This window comes from Pezoporus occidentalis, unplaced genomic scaffold, assembly GCF_034315485.1.
Source record: "Pezoporus occidentalis ecotype Australia unplaced genomic scaffold, CSIRO_AGI_Poc_V1 ctg4, whole genome shotgun sequence".
Taxonomy (NCBI): domain Eukaryota; kingdom Metazoa; phylum Chordata; class Aves; order Psittaciformes; family Psittacidae; genus Pezoporus; species Pezoporus occidentalis.
This window is the reverse complement of record NW_026915724.1, coordinates 2,659,868-2,687,649: the sequence shown is the minus strand read 5'-3', so window position 1 is coordinate 2,687,649 and position 27,782 is coordinate 2,659,868. Positions and strand designations below refer to the sequence as shown.

The following is a 27,782-nucleotide window of genomic DNA, read 5'->3' as shown; positions in this document are numbered from 1 at the left end:
TGACTTGAATGGAATATACACGATCTGATACACAAATGGCTTTTGAAATAGTGCAATAATGTCTTGTAATTGTTTCATCACTTCAGTTATGCACAGGAACAGGTTTATATTCTGAGAATCCACTGGACACAAGGTACTTTCAGCAGCCACAGATTTAGGATGTTCTACTCTTGAAGAACTGAGCTGAGATTCCACAGCTAACATCTTGAATATCATACTGAAGTCTTTCTTGGCCTTTTCTTGCTTTCTTGGATCAAAACTGAAAAGAATAAAGATTCAACTGAGCATTTAATCCCACAGCAGGATTTATTACAGTGGCAGAATGATTGCTTCAGGCAAACTGAAATACCAACATATGTAAACAATCTCTGTTGTGTTTAGCTTATGTATAGTCCTGAATTATAAAAACTTATTCTAGGATAAAACGTGCTTTTATCCTGGGGTCCATTGTGTATGGTAACACAGAACAGAAATGGAGAAACTGGAACTGGGAGGAACCATGTGTCAGAGATGTGGGATCCTGGGGTGATACACTGATTCAGAAGTAATGTACTCTGTCCCTTACCAAGATGAAGACTTGTCACCTTCTCTATCCCCAGGAGTACACCTAAAAAAACGGGAATGTAAATGATGATTCCATATGTCATCAGACACCCTTAGTTATCAGTGGACCAATGCTAACAAGATACGATGAAACAGATAAGAGGCTTTTACATTCTGATTCACCTTCCAGTGAGAGCAACCCAGCTTTTCACCTCTGAGTATTTCATAGACTATATGAAGTGGGCTAAACAAAAGGCTCTGACTACCAGCTCTGCAAGGGCTGTTGCAGTCTCAGACAGTCCAAATCATTTGTCCAAACCTATTGACTATAGATTTAATCTGAAACTCTGCCTGCACAGATTTCTCCTTTTTGGAAGACTGTTTTCTCTAAAGCAAGATGAAAGTAGTTTGTTAATGAACCTGTCACAGTCTTTCCACTTCATGCTAGGGGAATGAGTGCTGGAAAATCAGGAAAATCATAATTAAAAACAAAATATATTAGAGGCAATCATCACCTCTCATCTGTGTTCTATCTGTGCTCCCACTGTGCAAGGAACATTATTTGCTCCATACAGCCAACCTGTAGAAGTGTTTTTTAGAGTTTATTTTGTCCAGGAAATTGCTTTTCAGAATCAGGAACACATTCCTAATGGGACACACATTGATGTTAAGCACTATCAGGGCAAGATGAGTGATGAAGTGGGTCCTGTTTTAATAAAAGCTAGTGGTAATAGGACAAGGGGGTATAGCTTTTTACTGAATGAAAGGAAGATTTAGATTTTACTGAAAGAAGGAAGATTTAGATTAGGTATTAGGAAGAAAATCTTCACTATGAAAGTGAAGTGGTGAGGAACTGTAACAGTTTGCCCAAGGAAGTTGGGTTGCCCCGTCTGTGGCAGTGTTCAAGGCGAGGTTGGATGGGGTTTGGAGCAACTTGGTCTACTGGAAGATGTCCCTGCCCATGGCAGGGGGTTGGAAACAGCTGATCTTTGAAGTCAGTTCCAACCCAAACCGTTCTATGAGTCTATGTTTTAAATCTTAAACTAAGGCAAAGTAGGTAGAAGTGCTTTTTCTCAGGAGCTGAACAAAATTGTTTCTGATGCATTAAAATTACTTTTTTCACACCAGTGAAAGTTTTCATGCTGGATCACTACTGCTAAGATGACCTACAAGAGCAAAAAGAGATAAAATCTGAATGTGCTAAATTCTTAGAATGAACCCTATCCCACTAATGTCAAAAGGATTTTTGACAGCAAATTTTCATCCAAGTCAGTATTTCATTACTACATTTTCCAGTCAAATAGATTTTAGCTTATCTGCTCAGAGTTAAACTGAAAAGGTGAAGGTACAAGGAGACACCTCAGATTTCTGGGATGGTTATTTAGTAAGAAGAACACAGAGCCACAGTAATTCTAGGTATCCTTATAGTGCCATTTCCACGCTTTCTACAGACTGGTACTGATCTGATACCAGTAGATTTTGCTATCTTAAGTCACTATATCTCTGTTGAATCAGTCTCTGGATACAGCAGGAAGAAAACACTTCTATATTTTTTCTTGATCTGACACAGATCTTCTGGCTTAAGAAGATCCCTCCTCTACATTCAGACTGTATTCTGTACACTGTGTTTGGAGAGATAAGACTGAAACCACTACCTAGGATGAGCAGCTGCAAAGTAGGATAAGTCGTAATAAAAGAAGTTTTATTTATTTAATTCCTGTTCAGGCTGAGCTGCTGTCAGGTAGGACAAGTAGCAATGGGCCAAGTTTTATTTCTTTCATTCCTTAGTTCTTAAGGCAATAATGGGAAGAAATATGAAGTGTCTTGTGCATTTGCTATGCTGGCCATTGTTGGAAAGTTGCCAGCTTCAGGTCTGTGGGAATGGATGAGGCTTACGTTCCTATTGCCTCGGCACACAGCTGAAAACAGCCACACTGTACAGTGCACTACTGTGATTGACTCCTATCCCTCCCAACCCACACACGCCCCCTGCATTGCTACTGCTGTGTCACTGCAGTTGTCCTGTCCACGACCCTTTTCAGGGCTGGCTCTGAGAAACTATTCCTCACTGGATGTTGTGATCACCTGAAGTCAAGTGGGCTTAATCTTTCCTCTCACAGTACTTTATTTGGGTATAAAACCAGTATTTAGCAATTAATGTGTAACACTGTTTACTCCATTAAAAATTTCAGAAAGTTATGCAAAAGGGTTGTTGATTCAAGCAGGCCTTTTGTACTGAAGCCACAGAAAATTCTCTTTCTGTCTTATCTAAGGTGAAAGAGGAGAGAAGAACTAAAACAGCCATTCAGTCTATAAAAACATAAACACAGATTGTTCTACTATGACTCTCAGTAATTAGAGAACAAACTAGTAACAAAATATTGCACTGCTTTAATTTTTATTTTTAGGTTTTGGGGATTTTTTTTTTTGGGGGGTGGTGGTGGTGGTGGTAGTTTTTATTTTGTCTTAGAAGGTCTGAATGGCCTTTGGAGCCAAGATATGCCCAAATGCCATCAGACAAGTGTGGCACAGAAACTTAAAAGGTCAGTATCACATAGCCAGAAAACTAGAACACCCCTCATCTCATTCCAACTGCAAGATGCAGCTATCTTTTTCCATGCTGACCGTTTCAATCTAGGCTACAAGCTTTCATTACTTACCAAATAAAACAGGCAATGTAAATAGACAAAGTGCATCAGAGGAGCCTGTGCTGAAAAATATACCCCATGGGCAAGTGGCAGAATCCATGGTCAGCCACAGCACTGTGTCCCCACAAGATGTTCCCAGCCTTCCCAGGGGAGATGCAAGACTTCCCTACAGCTATAAACCAGACAGGGATGAGCTCTGGAGGGGTGACATGTGTTTCGTACACACCACAGTGACTCCCAGGCAGACGCATGGTGCTAGACAGGCCCATAGGTGCGAGCTGGACAGTGCAGCCTGGGAGGCTCTTTCACCTTAGGATCACAGAATCATAGAATGGTTTGGGTTGGAAGGGACCTTAAAGACCATCTGGTTCCAGCCCTCTGCTATGGGCAGTGACACCTTCCACTAGACCAGGTTGCTTAAGGCCCCATCCAACCTGCCCTTGAACACTGCCAGGGATGGGGCAGCCACAGCTTATCTCAGCAACCTGTGCCAGTGCCTCACCACCATCATAGTAAAGAATTTCTTCCTAATATCTAATCTAAATCTACCCTCTTTCAGTTTAAAGCTGTTCCCCTTGTCCTATCACTACATGCGCTTGTATAAAGTCCCTCTCCAGGTTTCCTGTAGGCCCCTTTTAGGCACTGGGAGCTGCCCTAATGTCTCCTGACGCCTTCTGTTCCCCAGGCTGAGCAAGCTCAGCTCCCTCAGCCTGCGCTCGCAGCAGAAGTGCTCCAGCCCTCTGAGCATCTTTGCTGCCTCCCTGCACCTCGGAGCGGCGGCCACCTGGTGGCGCCCGCGCCCCGCCTGAGGGGCGGCTGCGCTGAGGCTTGAGGCGGATCTGCCTGCAGCGCTCGTTACCTTTGCCCCCCTTCTCCACCCCCACACAGAGCGGAATCGGGCTTTTCCTCTGTCGCTCCGTCGGGCGGGTCGTTGCCCGCTTTCCCTTTCCTGGTGGCGGCTGGAGTTCAGGCAGGAGGAGGAAGGGGACAGCACGGGCCCGAGAGCCGGTTCTGTCACGGTCTGGGAGGTAGCAGGAAGCGGGAGCCGCCGGCAGCCGCCGGGCCCGGGGCTGGAGCGGGCAGCCCTAGCCGGGAGGGCGCTGCGAGGCCGGGGGAGGTGAGAGGGGGGCACCGTGACGACTTTAGAGTGGGACAGGTGTGCCGAGTGCCTTGAAAAGGGGTGCCCGCGCCTTGCGGAGGGTACATGGTAACTTACGCTGGTACTTTAGAATAATGATTGTGTAAGAACGTATCTGAGAAATGAAAACAAAATAGCTTTTAACTTCTTAACACACAGTGAAGACCTGAAATAGGAAATCAGGGTTGTTATGTTGCTTTGATGCTTCTTGTACAATAACATTTTACTGTTAAACTGCACTCAGAAAAACTGGTCTGCCTTTGTTTGATCCCGTGCTAGGCTTGCCACTGACTTGCACACGGAGGCATATATTATGAAGGGGCTGGATGTGAAACCTTAGATCACTTACCTGTTCACCAGTAGGATCTACAGATTAAGGTCAGGATTTTCATTCATTTAGCTCCTGATGTTAACATCCTAATCAGATGTAAGGCTTCTTTGTGCTAGATACATAAAAATGAAGGGAAGCATGGTCTTTGCCTAGATAAGCTCACAGCCCAATCTAAACCAAATACAAAACACAGGAGGTTCCGTGAATGAAAGACTTCAGTTGATACACAGAGGCTATGTCTAAACTACCAAATAGCGTAAAGGGCTGTTCTTTCATTACCAAGATTGTCCTCTGAGTTTGAGGCCAACTGTCCTAGGCTATCTTGTGTCTGCTTATGGACATACTGCTTATGTCTGTGCACACTCAGACTCCAGAATAAAATGGCTTGACGTAAACTGTATATTGTGAATGATCCCTATCCATTGCTGAGCTATGGATGTAAGCTATGTCTTAGCATTGTTTGGGAGAATGGCACACAGCCCACACCAAAACCACAAACCATGCAGACACTTCTCCAGCGGTGCAACAAAACAGACACTGAAGCTGCACTGCCCAGGAATACTCCCTGGCACCCTTTTTTTTCCCACTTGTGCCATCACCATGGGGCAGGTTTAGTGTAGGCAAAGGTACAAATCGTAAAATGGGTATGTGAATACTGTGTTTCAACTCAAGACTGAGTCTAGATGCAGTTCCTTTACATGGGGAATGTGGGAGTGGAGATTCTCAAGTGTCAGTCAAATCCTTGGTATCTGTTCCAAAACTTGAAGTGGTGATCGAACTGATGAGAAGTTTGGCAATACCAATGGTGTTAATTTATAGTAACTACTTCTCTTGTACAAACTAAGGCTATGCTCAGATGATACAGTATGTACAGTTTATGGAGGAAACCAGTGTGTTTTTACTGCCAGTGAGAGAAGGCAAAAAGCATTAGTAGGTTTACCTGCAGAGTTGTTCCATCCTCATCAGGAGGGCTATATCTAGCCTAGAAGGGGATTTTTTTTCTTCTCTGTGCAGCCTGACAAACAAAGCGCTTAATGACATAATTTGCATCTCAAGTTCAGGGTGAATTATATAGAATGGAAAAGAAATGTGAAAATGTTGTACCCTGAGATGAAGGAACTGTTCTGGATTGTATCACAGGATGAGCAAATGTCTCAAGCCAAGTTACTATGAGAAGTAGATTTGTACCAGGTCCTGCAGTTACGAGTGTTTTATTATGATTAATGGCTTGAGAAATAATCTTCAAAGCACATGTATGACAGAGTCACGCCTTAGCCAGTACAAGACAACTCAGGCCCTTCTTTTAAGAGTTTCAGGTCATGCTTCATCAACATCACTGTCATCCCATTATACTTTAAACTCTTAATCCAAGTATCTTTGCAGGCAGTCAAATTTTATACATATGTCTCTCCATGTATTTGCTGACACCAATTTTTAGTTATTTTTGATGGATGGGGACAAATTTATTCGAGGGGTTATTCCTCATTATGGTCTACCTGTACATTTTGGTCTGTTAGCTTCTGTCTCCAGTTTCTCTTATGTGTAGAAAGAACTTCACCAATATGGCAGTTCAGCTTTAATCAAGAGGCCCTACAATTTTCTCTTTGTTTTCTGTCCCATGTCAAAATGTCATCTTCTCCAAATGCCACACATTTTGCTCTGTTTCCTATGAAATATAGTAAGAATTGGGCACAACCCAAACAGATGTGACATGTATTCTTCCTGTGCTGAAACCTGGCTGTGATTCTGAGGTTGGGTAGCACCAGAGATCTCCCTGCATACAGAGGGGTGGTCTTTTGTAACTGCCAGTGTTCTACAGCTATCCTAACAGGCCCTGCAAATCTCAGGCATGCCCTATAGGTAGCATGAAAATGTCACACCCAGGAATATAATGTTTCCTCAGGACTTCCTAGGAAATAGCAGTGTACTTCTTATCATTTTGCTGCCTTTGAAGTTATTGATGTCTCACTGGGACCCAGAGGAGGAAGATGAAAAGTGGTTCCCAGGGTGGACACAACCAGTCTGATCTAAAAGAGATTAGAACAAGTCATGCAAGGCACTCTCTACTGCTTGGATCAGGAACCACAGGTTGCTGCCTGGAGCAGGTGACTTTAGTATGTGTATTCAGTATTGTCCCAGAAAGGATGTAGACAGGTCCAGACTATATGTGTGCCAGAGTACAGGTAAAAAGATTTTACATTAACCATCTTTCCAAGATCTCTCTTCTAGACAGCGGAAAACATGTACGTATGTTTATTTTGAGGGTGGGATGAGACACTTCCACAGAAATCAGTGACATTGCATTTGTTTTGGTTTTCCCCATAGCGACCACAGACTATCTCTTCTGATGTCTTTTCTTGAGGCTTCCCAGAATATTGACCTACTGCACTCCTCTTCAGCCATCTTCATAGTACAAGAGGAACTTCCTGAAGAAATGAATCACAGGACAGTTGCAATCTTTCAGCTCCCTGTTGCAAAAGCCTTCTGACTCAGTTTGGTCCCTTTTCCTCTAGATGGCATGCCCTCTTGATGGTACTGAGGACATGAACTGATTTGAACTCCATACTGCTTATGTTCAAGGAATACAGTAGTTCCTTGTGCTGTTACAGTCTTGATTTTCTATGAGCATTCATGCCTGTGTTTACTTCTTATCTTTTACTGACTATGGGATTTACAGTGCTAATGATGTTGCTTCTGCCGTCACAGCAACTTGGAATTAAAACTAAAAAGTGCTCTATTTGTTTTCAGGATTATCATCCATTTTTCTTATTCTTCTAGTTATGATGACAATTCCTATAAGCTAAAGCTGCTGTTTTTCCATCCCCTTCATGCACGCGATGCTAGCTACACAGGCCTTTTTAACCTCTTACAAAGTGATGCAATCCTTTGCTCTTGTGACTTTTTGTCCCAGAGACTGAATAATTTGTTTGCTTGGATTGGGGTTGTGTCTGGGTATATATTCTGACTCTCAGCTCTGCCTGCTTTGTTGTCATAGAACACTTTTCTTGTCACATTTTGAATTCTTTTTAACTGGAAATCTGAATTCTTTTGCACAGTTTCACCAGCATGAGCAGGTTGAGTGATTTCCTTTGCTTGCTACATTCCAATCACATGATTAAGCTTAATTATAGTTGTTCTCAGAGTCATCACATGTTTCTAACCTCAGATCCTACCAGACTGCCAACACCCCAACATTACAGGAGTGATTCTTTAGCCCTCCATCAGCCACAAGTTTTTCTCAGTTTTGCCTGTATTGCTGGATAGATCCTGCATGAATCATTTCAGCTGTCTTAAGTTTTGTAGAAATTTTAACTCTAGTAATATTCTGATGTGCTGCATTCTACTTTTTCAGTCATTTGTTACTAATTTGCATTTACAAAGTTTTCAGAGCCAAGGAAGAAACTGAGACCTGTTTCTCCTTAGTACCTGAATCCTAACCATCTGGCACTGAGGGAACACAAGTCTCTGCGTAATGTAGCAACTGATCCCAATGCACACTTGGCAGAATATATTAAAAATGCCGACCTAGGTATTTAGGGTTTGGAAGGCAGCTCAGCATCAGTCCTCTGTGCACTGCAGAAAACATCTGTGTGCACATCTTTCAGCTGGAGTAGAGTGTGATAAACACTGCCCAGTGGTGGAACCTAATTCTTAGATATAATTGCTTTTAGTCTTGGTGAGAGTTTGTGCTGCCATACCAAATGCAAATTACATAGAATTATCTATTTGTGGAGAAGTAAGTATTAGAATGGCCAGCTTTTTGTGTTGTTTCATTCAAATAATGTAATTTTATTATTTGCTTATAATATAAGGTTATTATAAACTTGTATTAGTGGGTAGCTGTAAATCCCGCTTATTCCTTTTTATCTTACTTGTCTCATATAAAGTTAGGTCATTTGAAACCTGGCTTTATCCCTCCCAACATTAGATATTTAACTAAAACACTAGATACTTAACTGAGTCATGCAGCTTGTCACCTCAGGGTCCTTCTAGAGTCAATGAAGAGAGACAGAGTAACTTTCATGTAGAAACTGAGATCTTAAAATTAATTCTTATAACTCCCACTTTCACATGAGAAACCCCTATGGCAACTGTACTTCTTACATAGATAAACTTTGGATTCTGAATAAAAACTGAAGTTTCTCAGCTAAGTAAAGGTGACTGATAGTTCTTTAAACAGTGCACGTGTAAAGTCATTAAATGGGAATGGTACGGCTTAGGTATTTCTTAGATGCAAACTATGTTACTTTTGCTCAGATCAGAATTGTTAACATTTTCAATACGGAGGATGTGTTTTCGTTGTGTAAGCGTACACATGTATTGGAAAGGAATGGTTTTACAATGGAGACCTGAGCTTTCTGGCTAATGATCTATTCTATCAGAGTCCCACATAAAATACAGACAAAACAATTTATACCAGCCTAAAGTCATAAAAATATTTTTGGGAGACGAGTGTTTCTCTTTATATATGAACTGCCTGCCAGGAAAGTCAGTGCAGGTATTCTGCCTTTAAGATTTCACATGAAGCAGGTCTCAGCTGAATATGGGTCACAGATGATTTAACATTTTATTTGTAAAAGAGCTTTAGCAAGATTTGTATACCTTTATGGGATCAAGATGAGTTCCCTTTGTACTTTGTGCCAATGAAACAAAGATGTCATTAATGTAACACAAAAATCATTAAGCATATATTGCCAAATCTGATAAAAATGTGTGTTTTTCTTACCTTCTGTGCTTGTGGACTGTAGAAATGTGAAGTAATTTTTCATTTTTAGTCTCCCCTTCACCCAGCTCTGTAACTCATACCCAGGCAAACAAAACACTCATAACTTAAAAATGAAATCAATTTACTGTGTCAGGATGGCAAAAAAAAAACACCAAACACAACAAAACCAAACCAAACTAAAAAAAAAAAACAAAAACCAACCAACCAACCAAAACCCAAAGTACATTATCTTTCATCTTCTTATAGATTTTGTTAATGCTTAAATATAGTATTTTAGAAGGTTTTGGTCACCTTATTCATATAAAGCACTGATCTGAATTTCTTCTGTTTGTGAGTTTAAAAAAAGTATTCAAAACTGCATGCATGTATTTTTGGTGTGTTTTTATAGGTGTAGATGACATAATATATGATCTACCTGGCACTCATCTCAGGACAAACCCACAAGGAGCCTGCTCAATTGACTGAGCTTTTTCCTAATCACGTAACACCTCTCACTGAGAAAGAAGAAGAAAGATTAATTTACTTTTAAAAAATAATGTTTATGAACCCAAGGATTAAGATTAATGGTTTAAAATATCATATCCTTGTTAGGGAAATCCAGACATACCTAATTGCCATATTAAGATAAATCAGTGTACACTAGTACGTGTATCTCTGTATAGAGGCATTTAAAACAAATAATTGAGCCTTACATAACATTTGCTGTCTAAAAGCTGTAATTTTCTCTCCAGATTCTGACCTGAAATGTCACCTGTGGCCATTGTATACTTCTGTTCTAAAACTACTGATAGTCTTTTGAGGCACCATCATCATCTTGATGTACCTATTACAATAACAAATACTGTAAGTGCATTCATTATTTTATGAAGAAAGAATTTTTATGTATTATGTAGCCACAAGATAAAAAAACAAAAGTATTTGAGAGCATGTAGTACAGTGCATGGATGGAAGCAATACTGTTTTTTTCTTCATGTTACCCTTCTTACTTCCAATTTTGACCTACTGTATTTACTTAATATAACCATTTTGGATTTGGGAATTTACCTTGAGTATTTTTTTCCATCATTTCACATGGACCTTTCTATACTGTTAAAAATTCTCCATGCTTTCCTTGTTTTTCCAATCTCCCAGAGTCGTTAACCAATTACAGCTGGGATCAAGGCCAAAACCAGCCATGTATCACACTGAGATTATCTCAAGTGTCACCTTAGTTAAACTGCTGAATAATCTTTTCTCTAGGGTTCAGATAAACATTGGTTGAGTTGTCTTATACCTTATGCCTTTCTAAAGGTCATTCCTTTTTTGACTTACTGTTCATATTCTTTTCTTTATATAAAGCTTCCTATAAAGCTTCCTAGAGAAGGTTGTTGGAGTCATAGAATCATAGAATAGTTAGGGTTGGAAAGGACCTTAAGATCATCCAGTTCCAACCCCCCTGCCATGGGCAGGGACACCTCACACTAAACCATATCACCCAAGGCCTTGTCCAACCTGGTCTTGAACACTGCCAGGGATGGAGCATTCACAACCTCCCTGGGCAACCTATTCCAGTACCTCATCACCCTAACAGGAAAGAATTTCCTCCTTATATCCAATCTAGCCGAATCCTACCTCAGCTACATAACTATAAATTGGAATAGCCCCCTTTTTTTCACAACCTTTCTCTGGATAAAACTAGAAGGTAAATTAGGTTATGGTCTCTGTACAGCTCTCCCTCAAATCACTGAAAGCAACAGTTTCAGCAGATTCTGGGCTGAGCCCTCATTTTATTTTGCAGTGGCTTTGGACTATTTTACACTTCAGAACAAGAAAAAAAATTTTTTGCAGTTCATCTAGTTGAAAGACATTACCAATAGTCAGTCTTGAGCTTCTATGCAATATTGCAAAACAGAAATCCATAACGTGGGATGACCTGACAAGAAACCAAGTTAAACAGGTCCTCCCTAAGAAAATGTTTCTTTCTCCTGGCTGCTTAAATGAAGAAGAAGAGGCTTTTTTTTTTTTTTTTCTCTAAAGCAATTCATCCTTCTCCCTTACTGTCAGTTAACTGCTGATGGAATATTTTGAATAAAAGAAAATCTTATCTCAGGCATTTTAATCTTAAACCAGGAAAAGTCTGCTCCCAAGCAGGAGAACTCAGCTAATTTTCCCACTGCACAAATACAAATAAAAGCAAAATAGACTACAGGTGGAAATGTAAAACGACAGCAAAAGAAGCTATTCCATTGTCTTTCATGCTATGAAGCAGAAAAAACTACTGACATCTATTTCTTAATCTACATTTATTTTCCTGATTCACTTAAGAAACTATGGCAGTGAATTCTCTTGTTAAAATGTGATTTTCCTGCTAGTTCATATAGTACTGTACCTCTCATGGCTGTTTTGAGTTAAAGTGTTCTTATCTGGCTGTTGCTGGAGATGTAGCTGTTCTCAAGAGTTGAAGAAGATAACTGTGTTTACAAAAGCCAGTTTCAAGAACATGCATTACAAAGAAAGTTGTTGTGTATTGATATATTATCAATACTGACGCAGCCACACACTATCACAGTACCAATAAGTCATTGTAACCAAGCTTTTAATGTCATTTATAAAAAAATAGAGTTATTTACATTTGCAACTTCTTTAATGGCATCCTTTTTTATTACAGCATTTGAATCAGTGAAGAAATGTCACCAGAGCTCATTTGAGGATAAACTTTTCAAAGATAAGCATGACAGTACAGGGAAAAATGTTTAAGACATTGTGAATTCTTGTTACAATGCAGCAGCATACAAACTCACACTTTACAACACATGCACCCTGGCCTTATGATAAGCAGAATTCCCGTCTGAATTAAGACGAGGAAACTGCCACATTTCTAGGGATAGTTCCACACTCTTACATGTGGCACTTCAAGACATAACCAAAGGAATTATTTTAGTTCCAATGGACAGAATGTAGTGACTTAACACATTTTTTAAGAAAACTCTGGTTAAAAGGACAAAAAAAAATAAAAGTATGACTATACTTAACTGCATAGTTGCAGTAAATCAGATCCATGAATACAAAAGCCATCAAAATATATTATACATCTGAGTTTCAAAGCTACTTTAAAATACTGCTTTGCTTTAGAATACAAATAATACTGTTTGGGGTTAGTTTGTAGAGTTGCATTTTGGTCCATGCTGTTAATTCTATACTGTTATATTCTTCTTCCATTAGTTCAAGAGCCTCAGAACAACAGGTCCTCAGGCAGTGGCAAGAATGATGAAGCCAAATCTCAGGCTTCAGCTGCTGCAGTCAGTTCATAAAAACTCTAATTTCAATCGCATCCTTTCTCTACTGCTTTAAATAAACTCCCCTCAAAACTCTAAGGGAAAAGAATGTCAGGGACACGGATTTAACACTGTTAGAGATGGGGGGTTGTCCCCATCTAATCTTGAGCTGATAAATCACAGCTCTTAAGAATATCCAGTCCATACAAAGGAAAAAAAAAAAAAAGGATCATCAGCAACAACAACAACAAGAAAACAATTTACTGTGACTATGCGGTAGTTCCACATAATCTGCTGGCAGTAGAAACTTCTTTGCTGTCAGAGTCAGGTCTTCCTGAAACCACAAATGGCCAAGTCTGTAAGCAAAAAAAAAAAAGAAAAGAAAAAAAAAAGTATTTCATATTAAAAAGAACGTTTATCCTGGTATGAAACTGGAGCTTTATTACTGATAGATGTCTAACTCTGGTTCAGTTGCAAACACGTCATCGTGTTTTAGTCCCTGTGTGAAGCACAGAGAGAGCAGAGTTCCTCTAACAATTTTTTTCATTATATTTTTCATTGTAATTATATGCTGTGCAACAGGGCTGCCATGATCAGCAACAAATCGTTCTTACAAAAAATGCAACCATCCCCTTGCTTTGCAACTGTTTGCATCATTTTATAAACAAAAAGCACATAAAGTGTCAAATCCCAAACACTGCACCACATAGGCAACCGTTTTACCGCTGTGGCACGCATCAGGCACTAGTTGTGTACCGATGAACTGACGACGGCGTGCCTGTGCTCCAAGCCAGCCCCCAGAGCAGTTACTCCTTTTTTCTGACATTAAGCTTGCCTAATGCCCGAAGAATTTATTTCTTTAGGGTCCCCTACGCCGGCTCCCCAGCACGGACACACCCGCCATCACCCTAAAACAGACCCGCCTCTCGGGTCTGAGGAGGATTACATGGATTTGCGAAACGGTCAGGGCCGCCCCGCGGCTCCTTCCCGGGTGGGCACGGCCCGGCGGCGCTGCCCCGGGAGGTGCTTTGCGGAGTGCCCCGAGGCCTCCCCCATTAACCCCGCGGGGGCCCCCTCGCCGCTCATTCGGAAGGCGCCGGAGCCGTGCCCGCCTGCGCGCCCCTCCGCACCGTACCAGGTTGACGGGGTGAACGTAGCCGTTCTCGTAGCGGTCCTCCTGCAGGAGCTGCCGGAGGTGGGCGATGTAGCTGGACGCTAGGCGCAGAGTGTCCAGCTTGGAGAGCTTGGTGTCGGGCGGCACCCAGGGCAGGCTCGTCTTCAGCCGGGAGAACGCCTTGCTCAGCACCCGCATCCGCGCCCGCTCCCGCGCGTTGGCCGCGTTGCGCTGGGACTGCTTCCCCTCGGGCGGCGGCCCCCGCGGCCCCGACACCGCCTTCTTGCCCCCGGGGCAGCCGCCCCGCGCCCGCTTCCTCTTGCAGCCGCTGCCCGCCAGCCCCGCCGAACAGCTGCCCTCTCCATCCTCCTCCTCCTCGTCTTCCTCTTCCTCCTCCTCCTCCGCCGCCGAGGAGTTGTCCCCCGAGGGGTAGAGCTCGCCGCGGGGCTGACGCTTGGCCGGCGGCGGGTAGTCCAGCTGCAGCCCCCGCAGGTCCATATCGGGCAGCTCGTCCGCCTCGCTCCCGGAGCCCGCGGACATCGCCCCGGGAGGGAGGCAGGGAGGCGGGCGGTCCGGAGGGGGCGGACGGCCGAGGCGCGCCGGGGAGTCGGCGCTGCGCCGGTGCCGGCGGGGAAGGGGGGGTGCGGCGGGTGCGCGGAGGGGGATGCGCCCCTCGACAGTGCTATATATCTGGGTGTCCGCGGAGCGAACCATCTGCCGGGCGGAGCGGGGGAGTGGGGGCACAGAGGAGGGGTAGGACCTGGCGGATCCCCGAGCTGGGGGCGGCGCTTCTCCGCGCTGGTCCGCGAAGACGAACCTGTATGGAGGGGACGGCGGGGATGTCTCCAGGTGTATGTGTGCCTTGATGAATAACGCCGCCATGCGAAATGGGCGCTTTCCAATGGCGACAGACCCCGCTCCTCACCTTGGAGGGCGGAAAATACCCGCGGGGCTCGTCCCGCGAGCGCTTTTGCAGGGAGAGGCGCACCGCTCGCCCAGCGGCTGAGGCTGGGCTAAGGCTAACCGCAGCCTGGGGCTCTGCCGCTCCCAACCAACCTGCATCCATCCCCTTCCCCTCTTGCCTTTCCTTCTGGTCGGGGGATTTTTCCAGCTCACGCAACCTCGCAGCCGAGTGGTGCGGCAGGACGGGGCCAGGTCTTCCCTACCCGCCCTGCTCCGAGCGGTGCCGGTGCCTCTCCCCCGGAGCGGGCAGGGACAGCAGGGTCGCGGCACCCCGGGGTGTGTGTGGGGGGGGTGGGTGGTTTGTGGGAAGCAGTGCAAAAAGTCATTGGAAACGCGCGGGCTGTGTTTTGATGGTGTCAGTAGCTTTGGGAGAAGCTACAGGCGCTAGCGAGTGTCCGAAGAGTTCTCTTTCCTCAGAGCAATTAGTTAAAAGCCAGTTAATTGGGCTGCTTAGAGGTCTGTGTCACAAAACAAATAAAACAAGATAATTTTTTGAGGTATTTGAGGGTTGTTTTTCGTAACAAATTCCGTACTACAGCTTTTATGGAGTTCACGGGAAAGTGGGGTACCCAGCATCCACTGGAAATAATGATACGCAAAGTAATAGGGGATATCAATAAATAAACAGACAATTTGTGTCCCTTTCATCCCCGAAAAGATTCATTCTTTCCGAAATGAATGATTGCAGTCTGGTTCCTCGCTGGCCTTTACGGCCCTGCCTGGATACAGTTAACCAGGATAAAACCTCACTTCGAAGAAAAGAACCTAATGACTACAGCAGGTGGAAAGAACTTTTCCCTCAGTTTTTGCTCCCGGAGTTTTCCCTTCCATTTCTCAATCCCGGCAGAGTGGAACCTTCCCGGCTGCTGCAGCACAACTTTCCTGGCACCGTCGGCCGCCTTTTCGCCCAGCGCTTTACTCTTCCTTCCCCGCCAACCCTGTGGTCTTACCGAGGGCCACTTAACGCTGTGTAAACCTCGGCTTCACCCGCTAGGGCTACAACCACATCAGAGCCGGGTTTAACAGCGACCTTTCCAAGTGAAACTTGACATTTCTTGAACCACCGAAACAGGCAGCTGATCTTGCAACTGGATCTCTTGAACTTGGTTTGACACTGCGATGCTCCGGCGGGGTCCCGCAGGCTCTGCTGTGAAAGGGCAGCGCAGTGGGCTTCGGGCTTGCTCTGCCTCCCCAATTAGCCTGCATTATCCCTACAAATATATATATATATATATATATATATATATATATATATATATATAAAGATACTGGAGGGGAAGAGATATAGGTTTACTTTTTCCACCCATCTGGGTTGTTTATACAGGTGCGGGCTGAACGCTTTCCCTGCTAAAGATTAATGGGAGAAAGTGCAGAATTTCTTTAAACAAAGAATAAAATGGTACCCAGTCTTAAAAGCCGCAATGGCAAATCTCACCTTTCGCGCCTACTTCTGCCTCGGTGAATTAAAGGTGACGCATAATGGATACTTCGCCTCATTTAAGGAAAGGATTGGGGATGGAGGGGGCGGAAGGGAGGGGAAATAGCCAAATTCCCAGGCCGTCTTTGCCTGCTTCTTAGTTAGTAAAGGAAATGGGAAGTGCAAAGGAATAAATCAGGATTGAGCCTCAGGGGTTACTTCGGATTTACACCCAACGAAAGTGAGCAGACCTAACTTCTCTCGCATCCAGCAAACTGCTGCGCCCCTGACGAAGATATCATTTTCAGGATGAAGCCTTTGATGGGGCCAGGGCATTACATCATACTTCCATTTGTCAAGACTTTTATCCTTTCTGCTCTCTGTGTGCCGAGTAGGGAAAACATCGCTGGTATACCCGGGCAGCATTTTACACCCGTTATCAGGTGCGGCGCATTTCCCGTTTCCCTGTTAAAGGGTAAACCCCAGATGTGATTGATCCATGCCCGGACTCCAACGGCAGCATTCTCCCGGGTTTCAGGGTCCGCCCCTGGGTGCTGTGTGCAGTGCTGGTGCAGCAAAACCCGGCATGTGTGTGAGGGGAAGGAGCAGGAGCTAAACCAGCTCCTGCCTGGGAAGGAGCTGCAGAGAGAGCCTGCCCCAGGGGGCTCTGCTTCGGCCACCGCTGTTGGCCCTGAGGCGGCAGAAAGCAGATTCTCTTTGCTGAGGGGACATCCCCACTTTGGGGATGCTTACTGGTACGGAGAGTTTTCCCTCACGCTTTTCCAGAAGGCATCGTAGTAAATAAATGTAACCAATCAAAAGCATAGAGTATTCCGTGCAAACCAGGGTTCTCCTTCATTTTTGCAGAGAATGAGTGTGTTTCGTGCAGCGTCTGGGGACCGGGGAGGGACGGCGCGGCTCCAGGCCGGGTGGAGAGCAGGTAGCCGACAGGTATCTGGGATGAGGCAGAGGAGTAGAACCCTTTGATTTTCTTCTTGAAGTTTAAGAATAAATTATAGCAAAAAGGAAAAAAAAGTACCCAGAAGCCAAGTCTGTAAAATGCAGGTTATCTCCGAGGGTAGGAGGGGGAGCTGTTAAAAGCCCCATGTCCTTCGCATTCTGGGGTGTTGGCAGTGACAAAGCAGGGTGGAGGAGGGAGATGATGTGTACTCCGTAAAGTGCTTTAAATAAGGCTTTCCTATAGCATTTGTCCTTTCCTCGAGCTCGCCAGCGTTACTGAGTCACTTCGCTCAGACCTAAAAGCGCACTTAACACTTTTGGGGAAAGACCTCAGTGTAACAAGGGCGGGTTTATCCATTTTATTCATTTTTCGCAGTTGTAAGGAAGGCAGGATATCTGGAGGAGGGGAGGACAGCGTCTGTCAAACGGCTCAGTCTTGATCTCTCCACGAGCGTCTACTGCACACAGGCAGGCTGAATGAAAGGCTGGCAGGGCATCTGCCACGAAAGGGATGGATGCTCGGCATTGCTGGTCCTGTAGCAAAAGCAGGTGGATGAATTATAACCTTTGCTCTAGGTGGTTAGATGCCACCTAGAACAAATGCGCCTTTGCATGGCTCTGTATAGCCGGTAAAGGCACCTGGTGAAGGGAGAAGTGTGCGGTGTCCCTCATTTTTCCCTCCTAATCCTGCCTGCATAAACTGCTCGTACCAGGACTGCTGCTCGCTGAAGCCCGTGCCGCGTTGCCCTGTCCTTAACCAGAGGTCTGGCCAGGGGCGAGGCACCGCTAAAGGATGACCTTTCCTGTTATCGCTTCGCAAGGTGGCAGCGCCGTGGTACCCGTGTCCTGGTGCCCCGGCAGCCATCTGCCTGGGGATGCTCCTTGTGAGCTCCCCGGGGTCTTAGGGACAGGGGTCCTGAAAGCATCGCGGTGGGTGCAGGAACCGCCAGCCCGAGCGGTTATTGGAAATGACTGTTTGTGTGCGTTGGGGGGGGGCTTGCTAAAAAAAAAAAAAAAAGTCTTTCCACCATATAAGAAAATTAGAAAATACTCAGTGTGTCAAGCCATGTCAAATAAAGCAAACAGGAGACAAATGAACCCCAGGAAGGAAAATAAAGTTATAAAAAGGTACTTAATAGGGTTTAGTTTGCTTAGTAAGTGCGAACGCACTCAGCCCCAATCAAGGGACACACGCTCCGTGATTCAGTTGGATATGGGACTTCAACCAGGGGTTAAAACCCTCCTCTGCCACGGCCGACACCAGCTCGCGGGCCAGAGCTGCCCTGCTCTGCTCCCCGGGAGGGGCCTGGAGCTCTCCCGGTGTGGCCCCTGCAGCGCTCTCCCTGGTGTGGGGGGAGTCAGGGCTTGGGCGACCGTCGGCCCGGCGAAGGCAGATCTGGGATCCGGGAGGAGAAGGCACCCTCTCCGGCAGTGGGGCCGGCTGTATTCCCAGGCGGGATAGGGCGGAGGGTTTTGTTCTCCTCCCCCAGAAACCCTGAGCGTGAGCGGGGTCATGCTTGTAAGATACAATAATAATAGTGATAATGATAATAGCCCCGAACCCACAGGTTTGTCCTTCGAGCCGCTTATTTGCCGAAATGGGATCCTGTCCCGCAGCACAGGGAAAGAACATCTTCCCGGAGGAAAGACGTTATTTATTCTTTTCCCCACATTTCCAGTGCGATAACAACAGCGAGACATTATCAGCTGTTAAGGATCGCTGTTTTCCCGGAGTTTGTCCAGAAGAGAGCTTTATTCAGGTATACCCAACTTTCAGCAGGGTTTCCCCTGTGGAATACCCAGGCAAACTCTCTAAATACCTCCTGGCGCCAGAAGAAAGTTCTCATGTAATGGATACCTGCTGGTGTGAGAACACGGATTCTGCTCACTCTGTCAATCAGCCGTAGGTGGGTGTGCGTGTGTGTTTGAGGAGATGGAGATGGGGATTTCTTTTAATTAAAAAAGAGAAGTATTTTTCACTAATTCCATTGTTTTTTAATGATGCTTGGAGATGTGCTCTTGGCCTAAAAGGACCAGAATTAATGGTGCTGTTTAAAGCACAGTTTATTTCTTCCCTTGGAGCCAATTAGCTGGAATAACAAGCAAACATCAGGCAAAAGGAAACACTGTGTTAGTCTCCTTGTGTTTCACTCTGAGAGGGAAGACCACCAGAGCAAGACGGATGAGATGGGGAGAGATAACACCACTGCAGCACTTCATTATACTTGAGCGCTCCAGCACACTCACTGGCTTTGGCTGGGCTACAGCAGAGCAGACGGAGGAGTGCGGCTCCCCCAGGAACTGCTAGCAAAGTCAGTAGGGGCTCTCAGACGGGGACATAGCCAGAGAGACAGCTTCGTGGTCAGCAGAAAAACACTGCCCAGGGTTGTCCAGAGTCAATCCCCCCCCCGGCATTCTGGCATCTTGTCACCAGCTGTATTGAGGGAAAGCTGAAAAGCGCACACTGTACATGCAGGCTGCAGTCCCAACAAACTCACACTCAACTATATGGTGAAATTATTCCTCATTTTTTCTTGGGAAAAAATTTCCTATGGAAGGCAGCCTCCTGACTGAGGGAGGTTAGCATCTTGCAACGCCTTACTTCAACTGTGCTCAGGCTTTCAACAGTCAGGCCATGTTGGGATAGATGTTCTTTCTCTTATAAAAAAGACAGCATCACTCTGTCTGTTCCTTGTTCCCCTTTGCAGAATGCTGTTTATCTGAGCATAATATCAACTTTTCCAGCTATTTGAAGTGGTGGACCTATAATGCACCTGAGTTTTAAATTCATAAAATTGCAAGTGACCACATCTCCCACTACTGGGCTAATTCTGGACCTGAGACATGGTTCTAACAACAATTTTAAGATGTAATAGACATGTTTTGGTTTGTTTTTCTAGAATTCAATCTTGACATATATAGGTAGGTCTGTATATAAAAGGAAGATCTTACGGTGTTAGGTTAAGAATTCAGCTATGATGTTATAACACCAGTTTTCCCACTTTCTGAATGCTTGTTTCCATGTGCTACATACTATTAAACCAGAAATTTTGTTCTTTTCACAGTACTTCTAAAAAAGTGCTCCTACATCTGAAAACACTTTGTAACTGTAGTAGTGCTTTAAAGTTTAAGTAGCTAAAATGTTCCAGAGTCTCCCAGGCTGCTTCCTGACATGATATTGCAATATTCTCTTTGTGGATACTTCTGGATGACTGAAGTTGAATTCTTTTGCAGTTTATTTTGTGGTCTGTCTTCCATTTTATTTTATGATTGTGGCCATATTCATGTACATGGCCTTTTTAAATTGTTATTATTATTTATTTCTTAGGACAAAGAATAACACCTGAAAAAGAGAATGAATATTGGAGCCATAAATTATAAACAACAGTGAAATAGCTTTTGTAGATGTAGCCGTCATATGCACAACTCAAATGGTGAACATTCAGAGAGGTTTCTGTCTGTCATTCATGTATCTAAGGACAAATCTCATTATAAGAAAAATCTATCGAGACTTCACATAATGATGACCAGATTTATAGGAGACAACCCCAGATGATTTAATCCTGTAGAACATCTCTATTAACAGAATATTAAGTCTTGAACCAATGACTAGAGATCTGGAGATCTCTTTCTGCTTTCTGGAGACCTTTAAACTTTGCCTTGTTTCTTTGTTAGTTTGTTGTTCATGGTGACACAGGTGAGGTCAGACTTTTGTCCTTTACCTCTCCTTACTTTACCACTTGAATTATATTAATACCTAGTTATTGAGAACAAGCCAGTCAGCAGTTAGAAAATAAAATGCATCTGGATTTATCTACAATTTATTAAATGAAATGGCCATTCTGTCAATACCAGGGTTCTTGCAAGTATGAACCTGTGCTATTAAAGAAAACCTGTACACATCATACAAGAGATTTTTTAGAATTATTACTTAAAATTAAACAGAACAAATTAGAGACATTCCTTGTAGTTTGAACGGACGTCTGCAACAAGAAAAATGATAATACTGCTGATCAAGTTCATCAACTAACATTAAAAATTACACAGCCATCAACTTTAACTGAGCTCACACAGTGACGCAAGTTGAAATTCTGATTCACAGTGTCTAGGTCTTTTCCTGTGGACCTTGGGTTAGAATTAAAAAACCTTCATGGCAAATAAGTAGAATTGCATTTGGCATAAATCTGGGGAAAAAAAGAGTGCTTGACTAAGGACCTCTTGATGCAACTAAAAATATACAGTAATGGATTCCACAGTCCTTCTGAGAGTGACACTACCACAGACCTCTCTCAAGGATGTTGTTCAATGTGAAACCTGGGTTTAAGGACATTTATGAACTCTCTCACAGATGTAATTAGCATAACTTAGATAGTCATCAGTATATAAAACAGTATGTATTAAATAACATGTGGCTTTGGAAACAAGCAGAGGCTGAGATACCAGTAAGTAAGTTTCTCTTAATTAATTTTAACATTCTTCTACTGGGGAAAAAAAAAAAAAAAAAGGAGAAAGATTACTTTAGAAAGCACCCAGGGACTTTACAAAAGTAGTTTTGTCCACTTTGAGGTGGAATTGGATCTTCATAGTAACTACTGCAAAAATCCCTTAAATTCTGATTACTGCATTTTTACCTTCCCTTTAACTGATCATTTCTGAGAAAGTTTATCAGGAACCAATGGAATGGTGTTCTGGCCTTGTTATCCAATCTTGTGTGCACTTGCAGTAGGGTACTGCATGGCATGCGTTAAGACTTAATTGTTGATTTGCTCACCCTAACTTTAAAAGGTGCAAGTGCAACCTGCTCATAATTGGTAGTTAAAGGAAAGTACACTTGCAGTTGACTTATCTTGACTATTATTACTTGCAGTTCTCCTTTACCTCTTTCTTAGGCTGTGATTGCAACTCCAGGCAGCTCGTTTGACATTGGGTTGCTCATGAGCGGTCAGGATCCCATGCTGCTACAATGTATTGGATGCTAAAAAGAGTAAGCTGCTGTTTTGGTTTCACGAATCAGAATCTTACTCGATGTTACAGGGTCAAATGGAGAATACTGCCTTAGACACTGCCAGTACTCTGCAGCAAGGTGACAAGGGGCAGGATAATGATAATGTGATTGACAAGGCAGAAGTTAGTGTGACCCACTCAACTGGAAATAATGCTTCTAGCAAAGTGTTATGATTGCTTTGGAAAGTATTAACTCTTTGTCGTGGTTTAAACCCAGTCAAGCAACTTGTTCACTCACTCCCAGTGAGTGGTGCCCAGCTGACAACAATCGAGGTCTGTGTCCCCCCCCCACCAGGGTTCTCCCCTTCCCCACTCCTGGAGGAACAGGGAGGAGGATCGAAAAAGTGCAACTCCCACGGGTTGAGACAAGAACAGTCCAGCAACCAATGTACACAAATCACCACCGCTACTATCAACTACAACAATGATAAGGGAAAATAACAAGGGAAGAGAATATGATACCACCGGCCAAGAAAACGAGTTCCACCCGGAAGCCCGTGTCCTTCCGGATAACTCCCAGTCACCCCCCACCCCAGCCATGATGTGCTGTGGTATGGAATACCTCCCTGGCTAGCCCGGGTCAGGCGCCCCGTCTCTGCTTCCTCACGGCTTCCCCTCCTCCCTGGCAGAGCATGAGCCTCACAAAGTCCTTGGTCAGGGTAAACATCACTTAGCAACAACTGAAAACATCGGCTTCACCAACACTGTTCTCAGGCTGGAAGTCAAAACACAGCACTGCACCAGCTACCACGAAGGAAAAAAAAACATGACTGCTACTGCTGAACCCAGGACACTCTTGTTGGTCTTTGTACAAGTAGACTGAAGGCATACATCTATTCTATTCAAACAAAGCAATGAAGGAGTCAGAAGTTAAACTGACTGGTTGTATAGGAGGAAGTATAGCTGATATATCTCTTCAAGTATGATGCTCTACTCATTTGTATGTTCGTTGCCTCAGATTTCCAAGTAGAGCCATCAATATAACACTTTCCTTACAATTAAATTAGAAGAACTTTGCAAAAAATTACTCACACACTAGAGGATTTGTAAGTTTTATATGTTTATCTTTGTATTTTTCTTAAAGCCTCTGAAAATCCTGGACATACAAACCTTTCAGCAGACAATCTTAATATCATCTGATAAAAATTAAGAGTTATCTGATCATTTTCTTGTTCAACCTAATACCAATGAAGAGACAGAAAATTGTTTGCCCCGTCCCAGTCCAAGATTTACAAATCTCAGGGATCTGAGGTTTCACATACATTCACCACCAAATCTAACAACTTAATAACTGCTTGTGAAGATAAACCAAAGAAGATGAGAAGATTATTTAATTTATATGACATCAGTGCAAGGTTTAGTTTTGTTTTTTTTTTTTTAATTTTGATACAGAAGTATTCTAACCAAACCCACATGCAAACCAACTTTGAATAGAAGACATGAATTAGGTCTGTTAAACATTTGCTTTCTGTTTCTTCAAATTATGGCATGCTATCTAACCTACCAACTTCAAGAAGCTGGCCTCTTGGCAAGTCTACATTTACAATGTTTTGTTTTAAGGTCTCTAAAGCAAAATGATTAAGATAATTTGGACCAGTGATAAACACATTAATTTTCATAGTGTTGGCTGAATAAGGAAAGGTGAACTGGTGAGCTGACACTCTTCCCCACAAAATCAGAAAGACTTAGAATAGCAAAGCATTTCAAACATGGAAATTATCTAACCTTGAAGCAGGGAAATCATATTTCTTGATATAGCCATTTTCTGGATGTCTTCTTTATCAATTTTATTCAGCCTAGGAGCACGGTGTTTATTGTTCTTGGAGAAATTCCACGGTTGCTTAATGAGCAAGAGTCAAAGGTAAAAAAGGCAAGAGCAAAGGCAAAGTGCTTCTGTCTTTGAGAATTCTCCTATGATAATGTGCTTATTTCTATCAGCTTATAAAAGGCTCTGAAAGCAGAGAGAACTGCCTAAAAATGTAACTTAGTGCTTTGGCTAGAGCTGTCCTGATCTTACTGCTGTGCATTCTGCTTTTGTTAGTGCTTGATGTACAGACCCAATATAAAAGAAGAGCTTCATTATTTGGCTGCTGTTTGTAAAAATGAAAGTATAAGGTGACAGATAAGTAACTCCAGGTCTAAGGAGAATTGGTGGGGTATGGATACAACAGATAGTTGATTGCTGTACTTGGAGGAATGATCACCAGGTTCAGTGAGTTCATCAGATTTCCGTACTTGTAGTAGAATATGGGTAATAAAAAAACTACAAGCTGTGAATATCAAGAGATATTCAAGCACTGAATATCTCTGGGAGTTAAAAAGGTGCTTTTAAAAAGACTGTGACATCACTATCTGGTAAAAAAATGGGGCTTCTGCATTCTAGCCAAGCAGAAAGTAACAAGACCAACTAACAGACCTTTGAAGAAGTAACCATTATATTCAAGGTTGTTATTTATCATATCATGGAAAGACGAACTACTCAATGTGCTTACCTTAAAGAGCAGGTCAGGAGGCAATAAGGAGGCTATAGGTATGGTTTCATATGACTTCAGAAAGAAAAGCTTCACAGTAGCATCCTGTGAAAGGTTCATCCTAACCAGAGACTGGAATTACAGAGCAAATGCTGCAGAGATTTATGCGGTCTCAATGGATTGTTATTAGTATTTGGAAATTGCACAATAGATATAGTTTTGCTAAATAGATATAGTGACAGGAACAGAAAAAAATTTGAATGGGTTATGTTGCAGATTGGAACAAATATATTGATTGTATATTATTGTTCACCAATGCCTGCATCCTTAACATAAGCAGAAACATTGAAAGGCAGGTCCTAACATAATTTCTGATGCCTTTAGTGAAACAGATTGTTTTTATCAAACCTACCCAAAGGATTTATCATATCTAAGATTCAGCTGGTACCAAAATAAGATGCAGGTGAAGATAGACAATGACCACCATAGTCAGAAGTAGTCAGTTGTGGTAATGATGGGTAAGTTTTCCAGTGAATAAATAAACATATATTTCACTTTGAGAATATGTAAATAACTTTGGTTTTATGCTACACTAAAAAAAAATAAAAATAGTTGCCATCTGTCTGGAGCAAGTCCAACTGAAGTGAGAAAAATAAGGTCATGTCCAAGATCCACGAGGCTAATCCTTTACGTGATTTTGTGTAAATCACCGTGGTTTTAGGATGATAGGATGATTCAAGGGGGCATGTTCTGCCATTCTTTACCTCAATACTAGCACTTACATGAGATACATAGCTAGTACCTCTGTACTTAGCTATGTGTAGCATTTGAGATGTCGATAAATTAGCATAAACTTTTTTTAGGAAATAGTTCATCTCAACTAATTTCAGTCATCTCAAGGTTTGCTATCACAACTCAGCTAGTTAGGAGTGAGTGGCAAGAGTTATAGTTTATAGGTCAAAACATCACCTCTTAAATTTGTTACATGAAATGTCAAATTGTGGGAGGCATTCATGAGGCAGCATACTGAAATACTGCACTGACATCCATTTGTTTCTCTGTGTTCTTTAGATTAATAAGATATTGAAGCTTAGGCACATTAAGGCAAAAACAGCCTCCTGTTCATGCCTGAACAGGAAAGGAAGTATGATTAGAAAGATATTTGGTTTTGGAAGAACTTTGCCTTTCAGCAGAGGCAAAGATTAGTGAGAAACTAAGCTTTGTACCAGAAACCTTTGTGGCCTGTACTTTGTGTCTCTAGGACTCTATCATGAACAGCAAAATTGGAGTAGAGCATGCTATGCAATATAAATATACATGTAAAATTATGTTTCTTTCAGTTCGTTTCTTCATCCTTGCCATGATGAATAATTGTATCTGAACAAAAGAATATTGACTGCCATTTTCAAGCAGCTATGGTATTCATCTTCATTCATAATATATTTTTTAAGGTAAATTCAGGAAGGATAAAGTAATCAGGAATAGGATAACACACTCTGCTTCACCACCCCTGCTTCCTCCCAGTCTTGCTTTGTAAGCATATAAAAAATGAATTTAAGAAGAAAGAATAATTATATTGAGTCCTAAAGTCTACTCAATCCTTAGTCTTAGTGGCTAAAAGTGTCTAGAAGAGTGTAAGAATGTGGCAAGAGTATGGTGATATTCCTCAGAAATCTCTCTCTACAACCAATAATTTGTGTTTCAGTAACTTTCTGAGCCAGAAATTTAGTCTTTAAATGTAATAGACCTTGACAGATTTTTCTTCCATGAGTCAACTTTGGAATCCATGTACACTTTTACCATCCCAGTATTCTGCAGCCTAATTAAATACATACTGTAATAAATCACTTTCATTAATTTAAGAGTAAAGGTGAATTAAGAAGCTTATAGGAGACTCAGGCTGCTGCAAAACACTCTAAATTATATGTGCAGACTGTGTTGTCTGCACTGGATGTATGCAGTAAATCCTCTGTGCCATTTTTCCTGTGAATGTGAATTCTAGTTGGGTGGGACTGGTGTGGTGGGTTTGTCACATCCAGCTCTGGACAGAAGACATGTCTTTAAATGTCTTCATTTAATCTGTGATCTGAGACTGAAGTCATAGAATCATATAGTCATTTAGGTTGGAAAATACATTTAAGGTCATTGTTTTCAACCATGAATCCAGCACTGCCAAGTCCACCACTAACCCATGTCAGTAAGTGCCACATCTACATATTTTCTAAATACTACTGGGGATGGGGACTCCACCACTTCCCTGGGCAGCCTGTCCCGATATTTGATAACCCTTTCAGTGAAGAATTTTTTCCTAATATCTGTTGTAAATCTCCCCTGGCGCAACTTGAAGCTATTTCCTCTTATCCTGTCAGTTGTCGCTTGGGAGAAGAGACTCATACCCAGCTCACTACAACCACCTTTCAGGTAGTTGTAGAAAGTGATAAGGTTTCCCCTGAGCCTCCTTTTCTCCAGGCTAAATAACCCCAGTTCCATCAGCTGCTCCTCCTAAGACTTGTGCTCCAGAACCTTCACCATCTTAGTTGTCCTTCTCTGTACATGCTGCAGCACCTCAGTGTGTTTCTTGTAGTGAGGGGCCCAAAACTGAACATAGTAGTTGAGGTGCAGCCTCAGCAGTGCCAAGTACAGGGGAACAATCACTGCCCTTGCCCTGTTGGCCACACTATTGCTGATACAAAGATGCTGCTGGACTTCTTGGCCATCTGGGCGCAAGCTGGTTCATGTTCAACTGGTTGTTGACCAACACCCCCAGGCTCTTTTCCACTGGGCAGCTTTCCAGACACTCTTCCCCAGGCCTGTAGCATTGCATGGGGTTGTTGTGACCCAAATGCAGGACCTGGCACTTAGTCCTACTGAATCTTGTACAACTGGCCTCAGCCAGTCTGTCCAGATCCCTCTGCAGAGCCTTCCTACCCTCCTGCCTAATTTGGTGTAATCTGCAAATGTACTGTGGGTGCACTCAATCCCCTCATTCGGATAATTGATAAAGATATTAAACAGAACTGGCCTCAATACTGAGCCCTCGAGAGCACCACTTGTGACCAGCTGCCAACTGGATTTAACTCCATTCACCACCATTCCTCGGACCTGACCAGCCATCAAAGCCATGAGCAGCCAGTTTTTCTAGGAGAATGATGTGGGAAATGGTATCAAAGGCTTTACTAAAGTGTAGGTAGAAAACATCCACGGCCTTTCCTT

The 27,782-nt window shown here is 43.1% G+C and overlaps 1 protein-coding gene across 1 annotated transcript; it reads right to left on the bottom strand.

The window, feature by feature from the left end:
• Window positions 1–11,944: 11,944 nt before the first annotated feature.
• MSC (musculin) lies at window positions 11,945–14,487 on the bottom strand. Its single transcript, XM_062633201.1, has 2 exons — window positions 13,776–14,487; window positions 11,945–12,996 (listed from the first exon to the last, which is right to left on the bottom strand). The coding sequence occupies exons 1-2, from the start codon at window positions 14,466–14,468 to the stop codon at window positions 12,910–12,912; spliced, it is 780 nt and encodes a 259-aa protein (XP_062489185.1). The 5' UTR covers window positions 14,469–14,487; the 3' UTR covers window positions 11,945–12,909.
• Between the last annotated feature and the right edge of the window lie 13,295 nt (window positions 14,488–27,782).

Bases quoted from the DNA above. Each gene is read 5' to 3' on its own strand.
- MSC (XM_062633201.1), bottom strand. From the start codon at position 14,468: ATGGTTCGCTCCGCGGACACCCAGATATATAGCACTGTCGAGGGGCGC. The intron at 12,997-13,775 runs GTACGGTGCGGA...TTTTGCTTACAG, and splicing joins ACGTTCACCCCGTCAACCTG to ACTTGGCCATTTGTGGTTTC.